Below are 18,530 nucleotides of genomic sequence, written 5' to 3'. Positions count from 1 at the left end.
TTCCTTTAATTCAGGGCCTATCTAAATGTTCTATATATACCTTCACTCCTAATCCACATCACAACTTTCACAGGAAGGTATAATCTCCCTTTTACTACAGAGGGAACCAAAACTCAAAAATCTTGAGCAATTTCCTCAAGCCCACACATCTATTAAAAAGAAAGATTGTCACTCAATCTCACTCCTGAGCATATACGTGGAAAAAGACATAATCTGAAAGGATACATGCTCCCTAGTGTTCATTCATTCTTCACAATACCCAAGACATAGAAGAAACCTAAATGTCCATCAACAGAGGAATGGATAAAGAATATGTGGTACATGTATAAAATGGAATACTACTCAGCCACTAAAAAGAAACTAATAACGCCACTTGCAGCAACATGAATGGACCTAGAGATTGTCATACTGTGTGAAATAAGTCAGACAGAGAAAGAGAAATATCATATGACATCCCTTATATGTGGAATCTAAGAAAGAAACAATCAAATGAACTTATTTACAAAACGGAAACAGAATCAAGACTTAGAGAATGAATATATGGTTGCTGAGGCTAAGGGATAATTAGGGAGTTTGGGATGGACATGTACACACTGCTATATTTAAAATAAATAACCAACAAGGACATATTGTGTAGCACTGAGAATTCTACTCAATGTTATGTGGCCGCCTGGATGCGAGGGGAGTTTGTAGATGTACAGCTGAGTCCATTTGTTGGCCACCTGAAACTCTCGCAGCATTGTTAATCTGCTATACTCTAATATAGAATAATAAGTTTTAATTAGAAACTTAAAAAATTATCTATCAACATTTTTCTTAATAACATTTTAAACAAAAAAAAGAAAGATTATTATTAAATTTCTGGTAAGACTGACTCCAAAGCTCATCTTCTTAATGATGGCATATTAATGATTACAATCAATTTAAAATTATTTTGATTAGGGATAAGACATAAAGTGTTAGTCGCTTGGTCGTGTTTGATTCTTTGAGACCCCCTGGACTGTGGCCCAGGCTCCTCAGTCCATGGAATTCTCCAGGCAAGTATACTGGATTGGGTTACCATTCCCTTCTCCAAGGAATCTTCCTGACCCAGGGAACATAAAGGCAAAATAAAATATGAAAAGGGCACATTGTGTCGAGGAACTCCTGGAAAATCCTGCTTTGCGGGATAGAAGAGTTTGGAGCCATCCCTCATATGACCATTTTTTTTCTGGGGAAATGATGAATGTGATTAACTACTTCCCTAAAGAGGATAGGTGTCGATTTAGAGCATTCATTCCCAGGAAGTAATCGTATCAATAAAAACAACAAGAAGTGGGAGGGAGGGAGTTAAAAAATTTGAGAAGGTCCTTGGAATCTTTCTATCTTTCTCTAATGGTCCTCAAATGTTAGTTTGCATCAAAAATTTTTGAAGGGCTTGCTAAAATAGAGTGCTGGACTCCACACCCAGATTTCCTGGGTCAATAAGTCTGGGGTGAAATCTGAGAATCTGTATTTCTAACAATAGCCCAGGTTACATTGATGGTGCTAGTAAAGCAGGTAAGGATACAGAGTGAGCTGGTGCAGGTGGGAATTTTAAATATGGTGGCCTGGGCAGACCCTTAACATTTAAGTGAAGGCTTGGTAGGAGGTGGTGGGTGGTCACCCATGTTGTTTAGACATTAGGAACAGCTTAAGGAAGAAAATTTCACCAGTAGGTGAAAGAAATCACCCGAGGGCTAAGGAATCTCTGTAACTAATGAGTGATGAATACTAATGCAATCTCATACATAAATAAAAGCAACATTTTTTGAAAAACTGCTTTGATTGATATGTTTCTTGGAGTTCTGAATTATACAAGCAAGGTTTTCCAAACAGAAAAATTAATTAATTTAACGGCTCCAAGGAGAAAAATTATTTGGCAAGGAATTCCCATAAAACAAGCATATTATCAAAATTATATGACTATAAACATTAAGAATTGATTAAATTTTTAACTGCTTTTAAACTATTCATTTACACTGTAGGTTCACAAGGAAAAAAGGAGAAGTGGGCAGCAGAGGATGAGATAGTTAGATAGCATCATTGACTCAACGAACATGAATTTGAGCAAACTCCAGTTTGGGACAGGGAATGCTGGAGTGCTGCAGTCTGTGGAGTTACAAAGAGTCGGACACAACTCAGAGACTGAACAACAACAAATAGGTCATAAACTGGTCTTAAAATCATGGTTTAACTCTGATAACTCTGCCAATACTGTTGAGGAGTTACATATACATCACCTTATGCAAAAAGGACTTTCCTGTTGGCTCAGATGGTAAAGAATCTGCCTGCACTGCAGGAGACCAAGGTTCGATTCCTGGGTCAGGAAGATCCCCTGGAGAAGGAAATGGCAACCCACTCCAGTATTCTTGCCTGGAGAATCCCATGGACAAAGGAGCCTGGTGGGCTACCATCCTTGGAGTCGCAATGAGTGGGACACGACTGAGCAGCTGATACTTTCACTGCATGCAAAAGGGAGGCTGTTTCTATCCAAGGGTATTAAGATAGGATTCTAAGATTTTTAACAAAGGAAGAACTTCAGGCCACTTTCTCTCTCAACTGATAGACAATTTCTGCGTAAAACAGGAACAGGGCTTCCCAGGTGGCGCAGTGGTAAAGAATCCGCCTGCGAATGCAGGAGATGCAGCAGACAAGGGTTTGCTCCCTGGTCTGGGAAGATTCCACACACTGTGAAGCAACGAGGCCCTGAGCCAGAGCACCGCAACTACGGAGCCCAGGCTCCAGGGCCCCTGCTTGGCAAGAAGACAGCGTCACCAAGAGGAGCCAGCGCACCGCAAGTGGAGCACAACCCCCACTCCTACAACTGGAGAAAAGCCAGAACAGCAACGAAGGCCCAGCACAACCACAAACAAACAGATGCACAAACTATTAAAAACAAACAAAAACCTGAAAACAACTGAAGCCTGAGGAGACGTCTGACAGCTGAGAATGCAGAATGAGGCAGAACAAAGAAAGCAAAGAACCCTCACAGGCACGAGAAGGAGACTCCAGGGTACTTCATCTCCCAGAAAGTGTTTACTTCCTCAGCCTGCTCAAGATTTCAGCTGCCTGACGTCCCAGCGACAGCTGATCTTGGCTCTGTCCTTGAACCAGTCTGACTGTAGTCTAGAATGAGTTCCTCTCACTCAACACTGAGGCATCCTTATTCCTGTCCATTTGTCTTGCATGAATAGAGTTCCTTGACTTATCAAATGTCTGAGTGGAGTCTTTACAAATGCAGCAGTGCCTCACTTCCTGTAGAATTTTTTTTTTTTTGAGGTCCACGTATTTTTGCAGTCTTGATGGCAACGTTTTTACTTGTGAATTCTTGCCCAGGGGCTGGGATCTACTATCTAGGGATAGCTTATGTCCAACAATGTGCTTACCTAGATTTAAAAATATTCAAGAATTAAGAATCCTTATTGCTGCATTCTAGAAATATCAATAACTTCAGATATGCAGATGACACCACCCTTATGGCAGAAAGTGAAGAGGAACTAAAAAGCCTCTTGATGAAAGTGAAAGAGGAGAGTGAAAAAGTTGGCTTAAAGCTCAACATTCAGAAAACGAAGACCATGGCATCTGGTCCCATCACCATGAGAAATAGATGGGGAAACAATGGAAACAGTGTCAGACTTTATTTTGGGGGGCTCCAAAATCACTGCAGATGGTGATTGCAGCCATGAAAGTAAAAGACGCTTACTCCTTGGAAGGAAAGTTATGACCAACCTAGATAGCATATTCAAAAGCAGAGACATTGCTTTGCCAACAAAGGTCCGTCTAGTCAAGGCTATGGTTTTTCCAGTGGTCATGTATGGATGTAAGAGTTGGACTGTGAAGAAAGCTGAGCACTGAAGAATTGATGGTTTTGAACTGTGGTGTTGGAGAAGACTCTTGAGAGTCCCTTGAACTGCAAGGAGATCCAACCAGTCCATTCTAAAGGAGATCAGTCCTGGGTGTTCATTGGAAGGACTGATGCTAAAGCTGAAACTCCAATACTTTGGCCACCTGATGCGAAGAGCTGACTCATTGGAAAAGACTCTGATGCTGGGAGGGATTGGGGGCAGGAGGAGAAGGGGACGACAGAGGATGAGATGGCTGGATGGCATCACCGACTCCATGGACATGAGTTTGAGTAAACTCCAGGAGTTGGTGATGGACAGGGAGGCCTGGCGTGCTGCGATTCATGGGGCTGCTGAGTGGGACATGACTGAGCAACTGAACTGAACTGAACGTTCTAGCTAGAATATCACTTTTTTTGTTTTTTTTTTTACATCCTCTGCCAGTCAGGTGTTGTAATATCATTTCTATATAAAAGAAAAAAACTAAGTTTAAAGATGAAAAAATGAAAGACAATAATTCTTTAACATTATGGATATTATGAAGAATATTATGAATAGATGTGATATGGTCTTCCTTTTTAATCACTCTATAAACAGTTCTCATCACCCAGAACCAACATTGTTGGGCAAAGCAGGTCAGTTCTGGCAGGATCTAGACTGGAATGAAGACAATAAAGCAGACCATGGGGTAGAACCTCTTCCCTCTGCCCTGAGATGAGGCATAGATTTGGGAAAAGGTAGAGTAGAGCTGGGAATGAGGATAGTGGGAATTCACATTTGAAAAAGGTCAGGTATTTTATGTCCTTTTATTGAACAAAGTTTTACAAAGTAGGATTACACTAAGTGCTGTGCATTCCTCAAAGCAACATTAGAAGGAAGTACTTAAGTATCTGTATCAATATCTCCATATAAATCTATCTATATATTAATAAACACCTACCCATCTAACCCGAGTTCCTGACAAAGAGCTCCTAAAACTCGTGTACTTCTGGATACCAGGAGAATCTTTTATCCTAGAACCTCGTCTTTAACTCTAATTCTTGACACAGGGCTCCTAAGACCTTTGTAATTTCCTCAATGATAGGTGCATCTGACACAGAGTTCCTATGTCCTGGCTCTATTTCCTGCTTCTAGGAATGTCTCTGGTTCTCAGGAGACAACTCTTGGTAGCCTCCAGGATGTGGCTGGTCACCAGAAACACCAGGCCAGGATTAGAAACTTAAAACTTCCAGCTCCACCCCGCTATTCTCTGGAGAGTGGAGAGGAGCTGGGAGTGAAGTTACTAGCTGATCGTGCCTCTGTGACAACATCTCCACAAAGAGGGCTTTAGAGAGTGCCCAGCTTGGTGAACACATCTCCATGCCAAGGGGGCATGCATCCCAACTCTATGGGAGCAGAATCTCTATACTCAGGATGCTCCCAGACCTCACTCATTTGCTGCTTATATTCATCTGGCTTTTTCACCTGCTTTTTCATATCCTTTATTACACAATAAATCCATACATCTTTCCCTAAGTTCTGTGAGCAAAGGACCCCCAAGGAGGGGGTCATGGGAACCCTGATTTACAGCTAATTTGGGGAGAAGATGCAAGTAACCTGGGGACTTATTACTTGTGACTGGCATTTGAAACGGGGGTGAGCAATCTTACTGGACTGAGCCCTTAATCGGTGGGCTCTGCAACCAACTCTGGTTAATGTCAGAAATGAATTGAATTGCCAGGCACCAGGCTGATACGGAAGAACTGGTTGGTGTGGGAAAAAGTCGCACACATCTGGTGTCAGAAGGATTGTGTGTGAGAATAAAGGAGAAACAGACTCTTTCCTACAGTGACAGTATTGTATGAGAAGGAGAGGGGAAAAGTCATGCTCAGAGAGACCTGCCACTTGTCATTAGTCAAAGGGACAGTAAGACAGGACGTGGTGCAAGAGAAAAAGCTTGAATTCCTTCCCTGAAGTCCTTCTTCCCTCACCTCCCTCACTCTTTCCATCTTCTTCCCACCTCTTCTTTGTATCCCAGTCTGCTGACTGTGCCTGCTCAATTCTCAGACATCTATCGGCTTTTCTCCATTACTATACAACACCACTGATCCTTTATCACCTCCCTACTGAATTTGAAATATCATCTCTCAACGAACCACCCACTTTCATGGTTCCATATGCTGTTATGCTCTTTGTTCAAGCCAAAAAGCCTCTTCATCTGGTTTCCATAGCACTTCTTGAGATTTCACTCAAAGGGAAAATTAAACTTTACATGAATTATCTAGACAGGAAAGTACTTTATCTTCTCTCATTGAATTTTGTGTACTTCTCTATCATTTATAGGACTTATTATATTGCTATCATTAATTTCTCCACTAAACTCTGATTCTGCTTTTCTCCCACTGGACTCCAGGTTCCTCAAAACTATTTACTACGTCCTAATCACTTTTGTGTTTTCAGTAATTCTGAGTGCTTCTGATGCACGTAATTTTTCAATAAATATTTGAAGAATGGAGACATGAACTGTTGAATAAATGAGAGGCAGTATAACACAACTAGTTATAATTTGGGGGGCAGGCAGACCTGGGTTTGAGATCCAGCTTTGCTGTGTGACTTTGGGCAAATCACTTAACCCCTATAAGTTTTAGTCCCTTAAGCTGTAAACTCTGTATAATTGGGGAAATGATCCTACTTACCTCATAGGGGGATGGTAAAGATTAAATGAAATAATGCATATAAAACTCATAACACAATCTTGGCAAGTAGAAAGCATTAAATGTTGTTATTTTTATTATGAATGAGCATAACTTAGTTCAGGTGACAAAAATATTACAGATGTGCAGACTGAACAAAAATTACTCAAGAGGGAGAGAGGGTCTCTGGAAGAAGAGGAACTCAAAACTTCCTTTGGGAAGAAAAAGGAAGGCAACTTGGAGAATAGATGACATCCAGAAAGGTCATCTGAAGCTCTGCAATTTAGCTATATTACTCAATATCACCATTTTAAGCCATTTATAAGCAGCCCATTGGAAATGACATTGGGTTAGGAGATTGCTTTCATTGTCCAAATAATCAAAGTTGTCCTTTGGTGGCAAACCATGCCAAAAAGAAAGAGCTTTGAATTTTGTCGTAAATAACATTCCCCTCTCTAAGCACTTATGACATTAAGCAATCCAGAGGATTTGATATTTATGAGAACCAAATAGAGATATGCAATATTTAATTCCTATTTTTTCACCATATTTTTATATATATTATGATTAAAGTTTCAGAGCCATTGAAATATGTTTTGCTAGCCTAACTGTCAAAATGGCTGCAGGTCATTTACGAATAAAATTCTGCCTAATGTCCTCAACCATTCTACATGCCCAGCTGCATTTGCAAGGATAAGAATATTTATAGCTATCCTCTATTCTAAATATATTATAAACCTAGATCCGTAAAGTTAATAACAGTGATGCCAGCTAAGAAATGTGCAACCAAACTTAAGCTTCATTATCTTCATTTCTTCCCTCTAAACTATGAATCAACATTTATTTTGAGTATGCATTCATTTCCTTCTTGTCACTCGTCTATGTCTGACACATCTATCCTACTCTGAGAATTTTCATGGTGCAATGTCTTCTCTGACATTCTGAAGAGAATGGATGTGTCTAGCTTTGGCAATGAGTCAAATTTGAGTTCATGAACGTAAGAACGTGATCAATTAGCATTGTTATATTTTAGAACAATGGTCTCCAGCATCATTGTAGGTAATGTGTGTTTTTTTTAAGTGACTTTCCCTTAGAAAACACATGTATACAGACATTTCAAGAACTAGTTAGTTCTCTCCATGATTTTTTTTTCTCTTAAATAAAGGACACCCTTTTCCATGTTTTATTATCCATTAGGTGTCTCTTGACAAGATGTTTAAATTACAGGGCCATTATACTCACTAGAGACCCATCCCCCCAATCCAAACTACACAGTCCCTTTATCGTCTATATTAACCAATGCAAAGTGAGTCTCACTCAAAGTAGTCAGCTACATTATCCTCTGTAAATATCTCTCTGTGACTCCACCTAATATAAGGCAAGCAGGTAACTTCTTAACCCATATTTTAGCTCTTAAAACGTATCTCTCACTAATGGAGTCTATATGCAATGAGTCAGTAAAAGAATCAAAAAAATCATACTGTAAATAGGTATACTTCACTGTGAATAAAAGCAAGAAATACTAATGGTTTGATTAAACTTACAGCATTCGAGAAATTTTTCTTTGACACAAAATTACAAACTCCTTGATTTTAGTTATCTTCAATAATGAATAATGAGAGCATATTTGAGAGTGAGCATAAATGAGAGAACAAATGACAGTATTAAAAACCAAGAATAATGCAAAATTAGTTTAAATTAGGCCTAGACATACACAGATTCCCTGCCCACTTGTATTTACTAACTGGCTCTTACCACAACTTTCTCATCTTCTACCCCAACATTCTTCATACTTTTTAAAAAGTCTTTATTACATTTCTTTCAATTTTGCTTCTGCTTTATTTACATTTAGGTTTTTTGGCCACGAAGCACATAGGATCTTAGTTCCCCAAACAGGGATCAAACCTGCACCCGCCGCGTTGGAAGGTGAATTCTTAACCACTGGACCGCTAGGGAAGTCCACATCCCACCTCCTTTACATGGGTATTGCTCACATGTCCAGAGTTTTCATTACTATGCCCTTGTCTGGACCAACTCTACACACCCCAGGACAGCACAAACTGAATCATATTGTTCCTTCTGTGTCCTCCAGCACCTGGTAGGATTCGGCCAAAGGAGACATTAAATCTAATCACCTATGGGAAGATGAAAATGCTTAATATTCTGTAACTTAAATGAATTGTATTTAATACAGAATTTTTATATGATTATTATTCAGGCGCAGAAACCTCTTATTAGCAGGTTTTCATTGATAGTTCAGAAAAAAGAAACTCATAAAGACGTTAAGTGGTCAGCTAAGCAGTATCTCAACTGGAATTCCATCACCTCCACTAGCTTTGTTTGTAGAGATGCTTCCTAAAGCCCACTTGACTTTGCATTCCAGGATGTCTGGCTCTAGGTGAATAATCACACCATCATGGTTATCTGGGTCATGATTATTTTTGTATAGTTCTTCTGTGTATTCTTGCCACCTCTTCTTAATATCTTCTGCTTTTTTTAGGTCCATACCATTTCTGTCCTTTATTGTGCCCATCTTTGTATGAAATGTTCCCTTGGGATCTCTAATTTTCTTGAAGAGATCTCTAGACTTTCCCATTCTATTGTTTTCCTCTATTTCTGTGCACTGATCAATGAGGAAGACTTTCTTATCTCTCCTTGTTATTCTTTGGAACTCTGCATTCAAATGGATATATCTTTCCTTTTCTCCTTTGCCTTTTGCTTCTCTTCTTTCCTCAGCTATTTGTAAGACCTCCTCAGACAACCATTTTGCCTTTTTGCATTTCATTTTCTTAGGGACGGTCTTGATCCCTGACTCCTGTACAATGTCACAAACCTCCATCCATAGTTCTTCAGGCACTTTGTCTACCAGATCTAATCCCTTAAATCTATTTGTCACTTCCAAGGTATAATAGGAAGGGATTTGATTTAGGTTATACCTGAATGGTCTACTGGTTTTCCCTACTTTCTTCAATTTAAGTCTGAAATTGGCAATAAGGAATTCATGATCTGAGCCATAGTGAGCTCCTGGTCTTCTTTTTGCTGACTGTATAAAGCTTCTCCATCTTTGGCTGCAAATAATATAATCAATCTGATTTCAGTATTGACCATCTGGTGATGTCCATGTGAAGAGTCTTCTCTTGTGTTGTTGGAAAGAGAGTGTTTGCTATGACCAGTGTGTTCTCTTGGCAAAACTCTGTTAGCCTTTGACCTGCTTTGTTTTGTATTCCAAGGACAAATTTGCCTGTTACTCCAGGTATCTTTTGACTTCCTACTTTTGTATTCCAGTCCCCTACAATGAAAAGGACATCTTTTGGGGGTGTTAATTCCAGAAGGTCTTGTAGGTCTTCATAGAACCGTTCAACTTCAGCTTCTTCAGCTTTACTGTCGGGGCATAGACGTGGATTACTGTGATATTGTTGGGAAGATCCCCCGGAGAAGGGAAAGGCTACCACTGCAGTATTGTGGCCTAGAGAATTTCATGGGCTGTATATAGTCCATGGGGTGCAAAGAGTTGGACACAAGTGAGCGAATTTCACTTTCACTTTCACTGTGATATTGAATGGTTTGCCTTGGAAATGAACAGAGATCATTCTGTCATTTTTGAGATTGCATCCAAGTACTACATTTTGGAGTCTTTTGTTGACTATGATGGCTACTTCACAAAGCTAGTGGAGGTGATGGAATTCCAGTTGAACTATTTCAAATCCTGAAAGATGATGCTGTGAAAGTGCTGCACTCAATATGCCAGCAAATCTGGAAGAATCAGCAGTGGCCACAGGACTGGAAAAGGTCAATTTTCATTCCAATCCCAAAGAAAGGCAATGCCAAAGAATGCTCAAACTACCGCATAATTGCACTCATCTCACACGCTAGTAAAGTAATGCTCAAAATTCTCCAAGCCAGGCTTCAGCAATACATGAACCGTGAACTTCCTGATGTTCAAGCTGGTTTTAGAAAAGGCAGAGGAACCAGAGATCAAATTGCCAACATCCGCTGGATCATAGAAAAAGCAAGAGAGTTCCAGAAAAATATCTATTTCTGCTTTATTAACTACTCCAAAGCCTTTGACTGTGTGGATCACAACAAACTGTGGAAAATTCTGAAAGAGATGGGAATACCAGACCACTTGACCTGCCTCCTGAGAAATCTGTAAGCAGGTCAAGAAGCAACAGTTATAACTGGACATGGAAGAACAGACTGGTTCCAAATCTGGAAAGGAGTACGTCAGAGCTATATATTGTCACCCTGCTTTTAACTTATATGCAGAATCCATCATGAGAAGCTCTGGGCTGGATGAAGCACAAGCTGGAATCAAGATTGCCCGGAGAAATATCAATAACCTCAGATATGCAGATGACACCATCCTTATGGAAGAAAGCAAAGAACTAAACAGCCACTTGATGAAAGTGAAAGAGGAGAGTGAAAAAGTTGGCTTAAACTCAACTTTCAGAAAACTAAGATCATGGCATCCGGTCCCATCACTGCATGGCAAATAGATGGGGAAACAATGGAAACAGTGACAGACTTTTTTGGGGGGCTCCAAAATCACTGCAGATGGTGACTGCAGCCATGAGACTGAAAGATGCTTGCTCCTTGGAAGAAAAGGTATGATCAAACTAGACAGCATATTAAAAAGCAGAGACATTATTTTGCTGACAAAGGTAGTTTAGTCAAACCTATGGTTTTGCCACTAGTTGGACTATAAAAAAAACTGAGCACTGAAGAACTGATGCTTTTGAACTTGGTATTGGAGAAGACTCTTGAGAGTCCCTTGGACTGCAAAGATATCCAACCAGTCCATCCAAAAGGAAATCAGTCCTGAATATTCATTGGAAGGACTGATGTTGAAGCTGAAACTCCAATAATTTGGCCACCTGATGCAAAGAAGTGACTCACTGGAAAAGACCCTGACGTTGGGAAAGATTGAAGGCGGGAAGAGAGGGGGACAACAGAGGAGGAGATGGTTGGTTTCAATCACTGACTCGCTGGACATGAGTTTGTAGGACCCGAGAGTTGGTGATGGACAGGAAGCCTGGCACGCTGCAGTCCATTGGGTCGCAAAGAGTCGGACATGTCTGAACTACTGAACTGAACTGAAGCAGTACCTCACATCAGCATCTAGCAGTAATTTAGAAATCCTGACCAAATTGTACTTCTCTAAATATTAACGTGGCTGGGTTGATGAAAGCATCTTGACATCAAAGCTATCCTGCAAGACAAATGAACAATCTATTTCCTACAGTATTTGAAAACATATAAATCTAGGTAATTTTATATGCAATTTTAAACAACTGCAGCTAAAATGCAGTATTTACTATGTGTCAAGCTCAGTTCAAAATATTTTTTCACTACTCCATTTGATCTTTGTACCATGCTTGAATGGTAAATATATTTAATTTCCTCCTCTCACAAAGGTGGAACTGAGGCACAGAGATAAGGTCGCCCAGGCCACCAAGTCGGCAGGTAAAGCACTCTGTTTGAGTCTGCACGCTTAAACGCCATAATATGGTGTGTGTGGCATCAGTGGATGATTTTATTCTTTTAATCTACAGATTTCACAAAGAATATCTACTCCAAGGGTGAGACACTGATAAAGGACTGTCTCATGATGTCTGTTAAACAGTAGCCTGGATCACATCACTGTCAGAAAAGTAATCTAAGAACAAGCAAGATGCATGTAAAATGATATAGCTGAGGACACCTACGGAAACAGCTGCAGTCAGATTACCCGCTGAGAACACACTGTGAGCCCCCTCTTTAAACAATGGCATCAGGCAGACAGTAAGCCTAAGAGGTAGCAAAACAAGCATCACTGGTCTTTGCAAATGGTAGCTGTGGGCAAAAATACGGATGGACGTGCATGGACCTCCTTGGGTGCCTCCATGCTCCCTGCCAACATGAACATGAAGAGCAGTGTGCCCATGCAAGGTCTGTCCAGGCACATGTATGTCCTGTGGGCACTGGGAGGAGATTGGAAGATTATTCCTAGAGATTAAACCTGACTTAATATCTGAAACAATGAAGCGGTAATTCAGATTCTACATTTATTTTGTGATCAGAATTAAGTAAATATTATCATATCTAAGCAAATGGGGAAAAATTATCCTAAAGGTAAAGTTCAGTAAATTCTTGAATAAACTGCTAAGCTGATCAAAGAACGAATCACTTAGCATCATTATGCTGCTGCTGCTGCTGCTGCTAAGTTGCTTCAGTCGTGTCCAACTCTGTGCGACCCCATAGACGGCAGCCAACCAGGCTCCCGCTTCCCTGGGATTCTCCAGGCAAGAACACTGGAGTGGGTTGCCATTTCCTTCTCCAATGCATGAAAGTGAAAAGTGAAAGTGAAGTTGCTCAGTCGTGTCCGACTTTTGATTAAATATGTGTAAACCAAGCTCTAATTCTTTAACATGGTGACTTTTTTTTTTTAGTTCAGATAATAGTTTATTGATTCTTAGCCTATTGCATACTAGCTAGTAAAGACAGTCAGATTATTCAAAAAGTAGAGGGTACTTCAAGCTTCTGCAGGAAGGATCAAGATGCCAGCACACATCAGCTTTTAGGGAGAATACAAAATAAAAACCTGGTACTTCTTTATTCTCTGGGAAGATGAGGCACATTAAGAAAGCCTGGCCCATTTAAGAAAGAATTATGAAGATGGCAAAGAATATATAAAAATTTTTAAAATCATATCTAACATGTTTCATTTTAAAAGCCACTTCAGTTCAGTTCAGTTCAGTCGCTCAGTCGTGTCCAACTCTTTGCGATCCCATGAACCACAGCACACCAGGCCTCCCTGTCCATCGCCATCTCCCGGAGTTCACTGAAACTCATGTCCATCGAGTCAGTGATGCCATCCAGCCATCTCATCCTCTGTCGTCCCCTTCTCCTCCTGCCCCCAATCCCTCCCTGCATCAGAGTCTTTACCAATTAGTCAACTCTTCGCACGAGGTGGCCAAAGTATTGGAGTTTCAGCTTTAGCATCATTCCTTCCAAAGAACACCCAGGGCTGATCTCCTTTAGAATGGACTGGTTGGATCTCCTTGCAGACCACGGGACTCTCAAGAGTCTTCTCCAACACCACAGTTCAGAAGCATTAATTCTTCGGCACTCAGCTTTCTTCACTGCCCAACTCTCACATCCATACATGACCACTGGAAATACCATAGCCTTGACTAGATGGACCTTTATTGGCAAAGTATTGTCTCTGCTTTTCAATATGCTATCTAGGTTGGTCATAATTTTTCTTCCAAGGAGTAAGCGTGTTTTAATTTCATGGCTGCAGTCACCATCTGCAGTGATTTTGGAGCCCCCAAAAATAAAAACCACTTATTAAATATAAATAAATCATCACATTAATGGATAGAAAACAGGAAAATGATGAGGGACTACCCACAAAGGACTTGACTCTGTTGATGCAGAAATCAGATGAGGGATCATTCACAAACTATCTGACTCTGTTGATACAGCATCAAGCAAAAAAGAAACACAACCAGACACTGATGCAGATACCTTGTGCCTTGCACTTGGCAACAGCTCCCAACCACAGCTGGGATACATGTGCAGCAAGCTTTTTTCTCTGACCCACCTGTGAAGAACTTGAGCCATTACAGTGCTGGAGAATGCCCTAGTTAGTTAGGTTAGGTTATTCAGGCTTTTTCAGAAATCCTAAAAAAGGAAACATTTTGTTTTTGCCCTCCCAAAGCTTGACCATCATTATACCCATTCCCTTAATAGTATCTAGGGAGCTCTTATTGCTTACTTGGGATAATTTCTAGATTGAATGAAGGGCAGAATCTCGGAGTCTTGACTAGATGGAGGAAGTAGTAAGTCTCGAAATCGTTCTGTCAAAAGAAAAATAAACAAGTTATGAAAAAATCATAAAATAATTTCAAAATAAAATTACTTCCTATTCTTTAAATTTGCCATTCTGATTTCATTTCTTGTACTAGAAATTTACTTACCATTTTATGTATTAAAATAGGTCTTTATTTCACTTTAATGACATAACAACTATGCATATAAATATAGCAAGTATTCATTAGTATAAACTAATACTAAAATTTTATAATTGAAAGGTTAGAGGAAACATATGACCAATAAATACACAAAGAGATGTACAAATTCATTAGTAACCTGGGATATGAGAATTAAACCACATACTGTAAGACAGCATTCACATTATGTGGCATTCAACTGATAGGAATTAATCTCATGGACCAAATGTTAGGACTGTATCAACATAAACTCATATATTTTGGGTAGAAATGCAAGTTGATGCAATAGTTTTGGAAAACAAATTGGTATTATCTTTTAAGCTTAAATTTTGCATAACCTATTCGCCTGGCATATATTCTGCAGAAACTTTCAAATATGTCTCAGACAGCAAGAAAAAGAACATTCTTGGTAGCTCTGTTCAGAACACCATAAATGGAAACAACTCAATTGTCTACGAACAGGAGAAAGGATAATTTGTAGCATATTCACACAATGGAATATTCTTTGAAGTAAGACAATGAATTCAGTTACAAATAAAAACACAGTAAATCATATTAGTAGGATCTTGAGTGAAAACTAATATAAGCAGATTACACATCAGTTCAGTTCAGTTCAGTCGCTCAGTCGTGTCTGACTCTCTGCGACCCCATGAATTGCAGCACGGCAGGCCTCCCTGATCATCACTAACTCCCGGAGTTCACCCAAACTCAGGTCCATCGAGTCGGTGATGCCATCCAGCCATCTCATCCTCTGTCGTCCCCTTCTCCTCCTGCCCCCAATCCCTCCTAGCGTCCAATGAGTCAACTCTTTTCGTGAGGTGGCCAAAGATTTGGAGTTTCAGCTTTAGCATCATTCCTTCCAGAGAACACCCAGGACTGATCTCCTTTACAATGGAACGGTTGGATCTCCTTGCAATCCAAGGGACTCTCAAGAGGCTTCTCCAACACCACAGTTCAAAAGCATCAGTTCTTCAGCGCTCAGCTTTCTTCACAGTCCAACTCTCACATCCATACATGACCACTGGAAAAAACATAGCCTTGACTAGACGTATCTTTGTTGGCAAAGTAATGTCTCTGCTTTTGAATATGCTATCTAGGTTGGTCATAACTTTCCTTCCAAGGAGTAAGCGTCTTTTAATTTCATGGCTGCAGTCACCATCTGCGGTGATTTTGGAGCCCCCAAAAATAAAGTCTGAACACTGTTTCCACTGTTTCCCCATCTATTTCCCATGAAGGAACCGGATGCCATGATCTTCGTTTTCTGAGTGTTGAGCTTTAAGCCAACTTTTTCATCTCCTCTTTCACTGTCATCAAGAGGCTTTTTAATTACACATAGAAGAATATTATTTTTTTGAGTTAAAATAACTAAACAATGTGTTGTTTGGGTATGTTACCCAACACAGCAAACCTGGCAAATCTGGGCCAAAAGGTATATAATATATACAATTTGGGATAATGATTACATTTTAGGAGGAGTAAGGGGAAGAAATAAGAGAAAGCAAAAAGGTAAGTGTATGCAATTGTTAATAATGCCATATGTATTTGTTATAGCATCATAAATCAGTGATTGAATGAATGAGAGCCAGGAATTATCCAATGATGACACTGGGTCATGAACCAAGAATGTGATTAATATAGTTTTGTGCTCATGAATTCATAATAAAGGAAAGAGGGAGAGAGGGAGGAAAAGAAAGAGGAAGAGAACGAGACAAGTAGAGAAAGTACGACAGGAAACAGAAAAGAAGAGAAGGAAATAAAAGAGTGCAGAGAAAAGAAGATTCTTCAGTTCCATCTTAAACAGTTACAACAAAAAGCTATCTGTATGACAGAGTAACCTATCACTCTAATACTGATCCCAAATTTCTAGGATTAGATGGTCATTATCTCCAGAGTCATCCCTAGGGAAGGCTTCCTTGACCCCTCCTCTTTCTTTCTCTCTTTCTGCCAAATGTGGAATAGATGGCCCTACTGGGTACTCATAGGACACTCTGTGCTTACATGCTCATGGAATCTATCACATTACATTTTTATTAGTATGTATATTTGTCTATCCACCCTTGAAATTAAAAGACACTTCCTCTGGAAGAAAAGCTATGACCAACCTAGACAGCATATTAAAAAGCAGAGACATTTCTTTGCCAACAAATGGTTGTCTAGTCAAAGCTATGATTTTTCCAATAGTCATGTATGGATGTGAGAGTTGGACCATAAAGAAAGCTGAGTGGCTAAGAATTGATGCTTTTGAACTGTGGTGTTGGAGAAGACTCTTGAGAGTCCCTTGGTCTGCAAGAAAATCAAACCAGTCAATTATAAAGGGAATCAGTCCTGAATATTCATTGGAAGGACGCATGCTGAAGCTGAAACTCCAATGCTTTGGCCACCTGATGCGAAGAACTGACTCATTTGAAAAGACCCTGATGATGGGAAAGATTGAAGACAGGAGGAGAAGGGGATGACAAAGAAAGAGATGGTTGGATTGTGTCACCGACTCGATGGACATGAGTTTGAGCAAGGTCCAGGAGCTGGTGATGGACTGGAAAGCCTGGCGTGCTGCAGTCCATGGGGTTGCAAAGAGTTAGACACGAGTGAGCGACTGAGGTGACTGATTGATCACCCCCCTCCTAGTAGATGGGTATTGTACCACCAGGATACAGAACATTACTTAATATATATTAAGTTGCTGGATATATATTAGTTGGAAGGCTATTTCCAATTTCCATTTTTACTGGATACATGAAATTGTTTGTTCATGTTAATCATAATGTTTTTTAGAAGAGCTCCATTGGTCATCATCGATCAACCATAAAATGCCAGGGGACCTGTCCCCTAGCCTTGACAGAGTCACATCATCAGGCTGAGACAGTACAAAGCTGAAACTCCACACTGTAGTAAATCCATCACTAACTGAAGGTGAGTGATTTCAACAAAGTGCTTAAAATCGACAATTGATGACAGTCAGTGTTTCCAGGCTACTGAATAACAAGATGGTAAACATTTGTGAGCAATGAATAAACATTTGTAAACATCATGAGCAGTGGTTACCAAGTATGGCTGAGAAGCAGGATGTGGATTATATCTTCATATTTATTAAAATATATGGACTCAGATATGGCTTCTACTCTGCATTTTGTTTCCATTGCTCTGACAATTCTTATAATACACTTGGGGAGGAGCTAAGAAAATTCAAACAGAGGTGGCTGTAACTCTATAGACCACAGATCCAAGAAAGCATACTTTATTTTTCTCCTGCAGGTACACTTACTCTTTGAGTTTATAGTTTTTAAAATCAAATTCTATCATTAACTGATATATACATCTTTATCAACAAAAGCAGTGTTTATTTCAATGAAATGACTACTAAATTTTTCTGATGACATGACCCTTGCTTTTCAGACTACTACCCAATTTATGTAGCATCCCACTTAATGAATGATTTGCAGTGTTTTTTGCCCTCCAATTATGCCTTTTCTAAAATAGGTCTTGCAAAATAAAACCAAAACCCAACAGCAGACATGAACTTTACACATCAAGTGAAGAATTGTTCAATCAAACAACAATATTAAGTATGACATATTCTTGGGTGCTAAAAATTAATATAAGTTAAAGTTTACTGAGTGATTCCCCAGCTGATTTAAATGCAAAGAAAAAACATAATTAATACAAAACAAGCATAATATAATACAGCTATAGATTATCCTTGTTTACATGAGCACAAAGCCCATTTGATTATAAATCTGGAAGAACATGTCTGGAGATGACATTATATTAATAGAATGAAAAAAACAAAAACCCACCACCCTAGATATACAACAAAAGTAGCATATAAGAGATCATTTATAAAGCTATCCCAATTATGGAGTCTATAGTTCATATTCCTATATCTGAAGCATCGTTTAATCTGAGTATCATAAATGTAAAGGATATCAAATGAACATGCAGACCCTTGAGTACTTAGGTCAAAAAAATTCACATACACACAAATGGAAAATATACACAGTACC

At 39.5% G+C, this 18,530-nt stretch overlaps 1 protein-coding gene across 2 annotated transcripts in view; it reads right to left on the bottom strand.

Annotated features, from left to right (window-relative positions):
• NOX4 (NADPH oxidase 4) overlaps nucleotides 1–18,530 on the bottom strand; it is a 180,108-nt gene that overhangs the window by 37,910 nt on the left and 123,668 nt on the right. For both annotated transcript variants that reach the window (XM_061406013.1, XM_061406014.1), the window contains one exon: nucleotides 14,295–14,376. In XM_061406013.1, coding sequence (XP_061261997.1) covers nucleotides 14,295–14,376 — 82 coding nt within the window. The remainder of the gene's footprint in view (nucleotides 1–14,294; nucleotides 14,377–18,530) is intronic.

The sequence above is a fragment of the Bos javanicus genome, chromosome 29, assembly GCF_032452875.1.
Source record: "Bos javanicus breed banteng chromosome 29, ARS-OSU_banteng_1.0, whole genome shotgun sequence".
NCBI lineage: Eukaryota > Metazoa > Chordata > Mammalia > Artiodactyla > Bovidae > Bos > Bos javanicus.
Note: the sequence above shows the minus strand (reverse complement) of the source record. Positions and strands in the feature narration are given on the sequence as shown.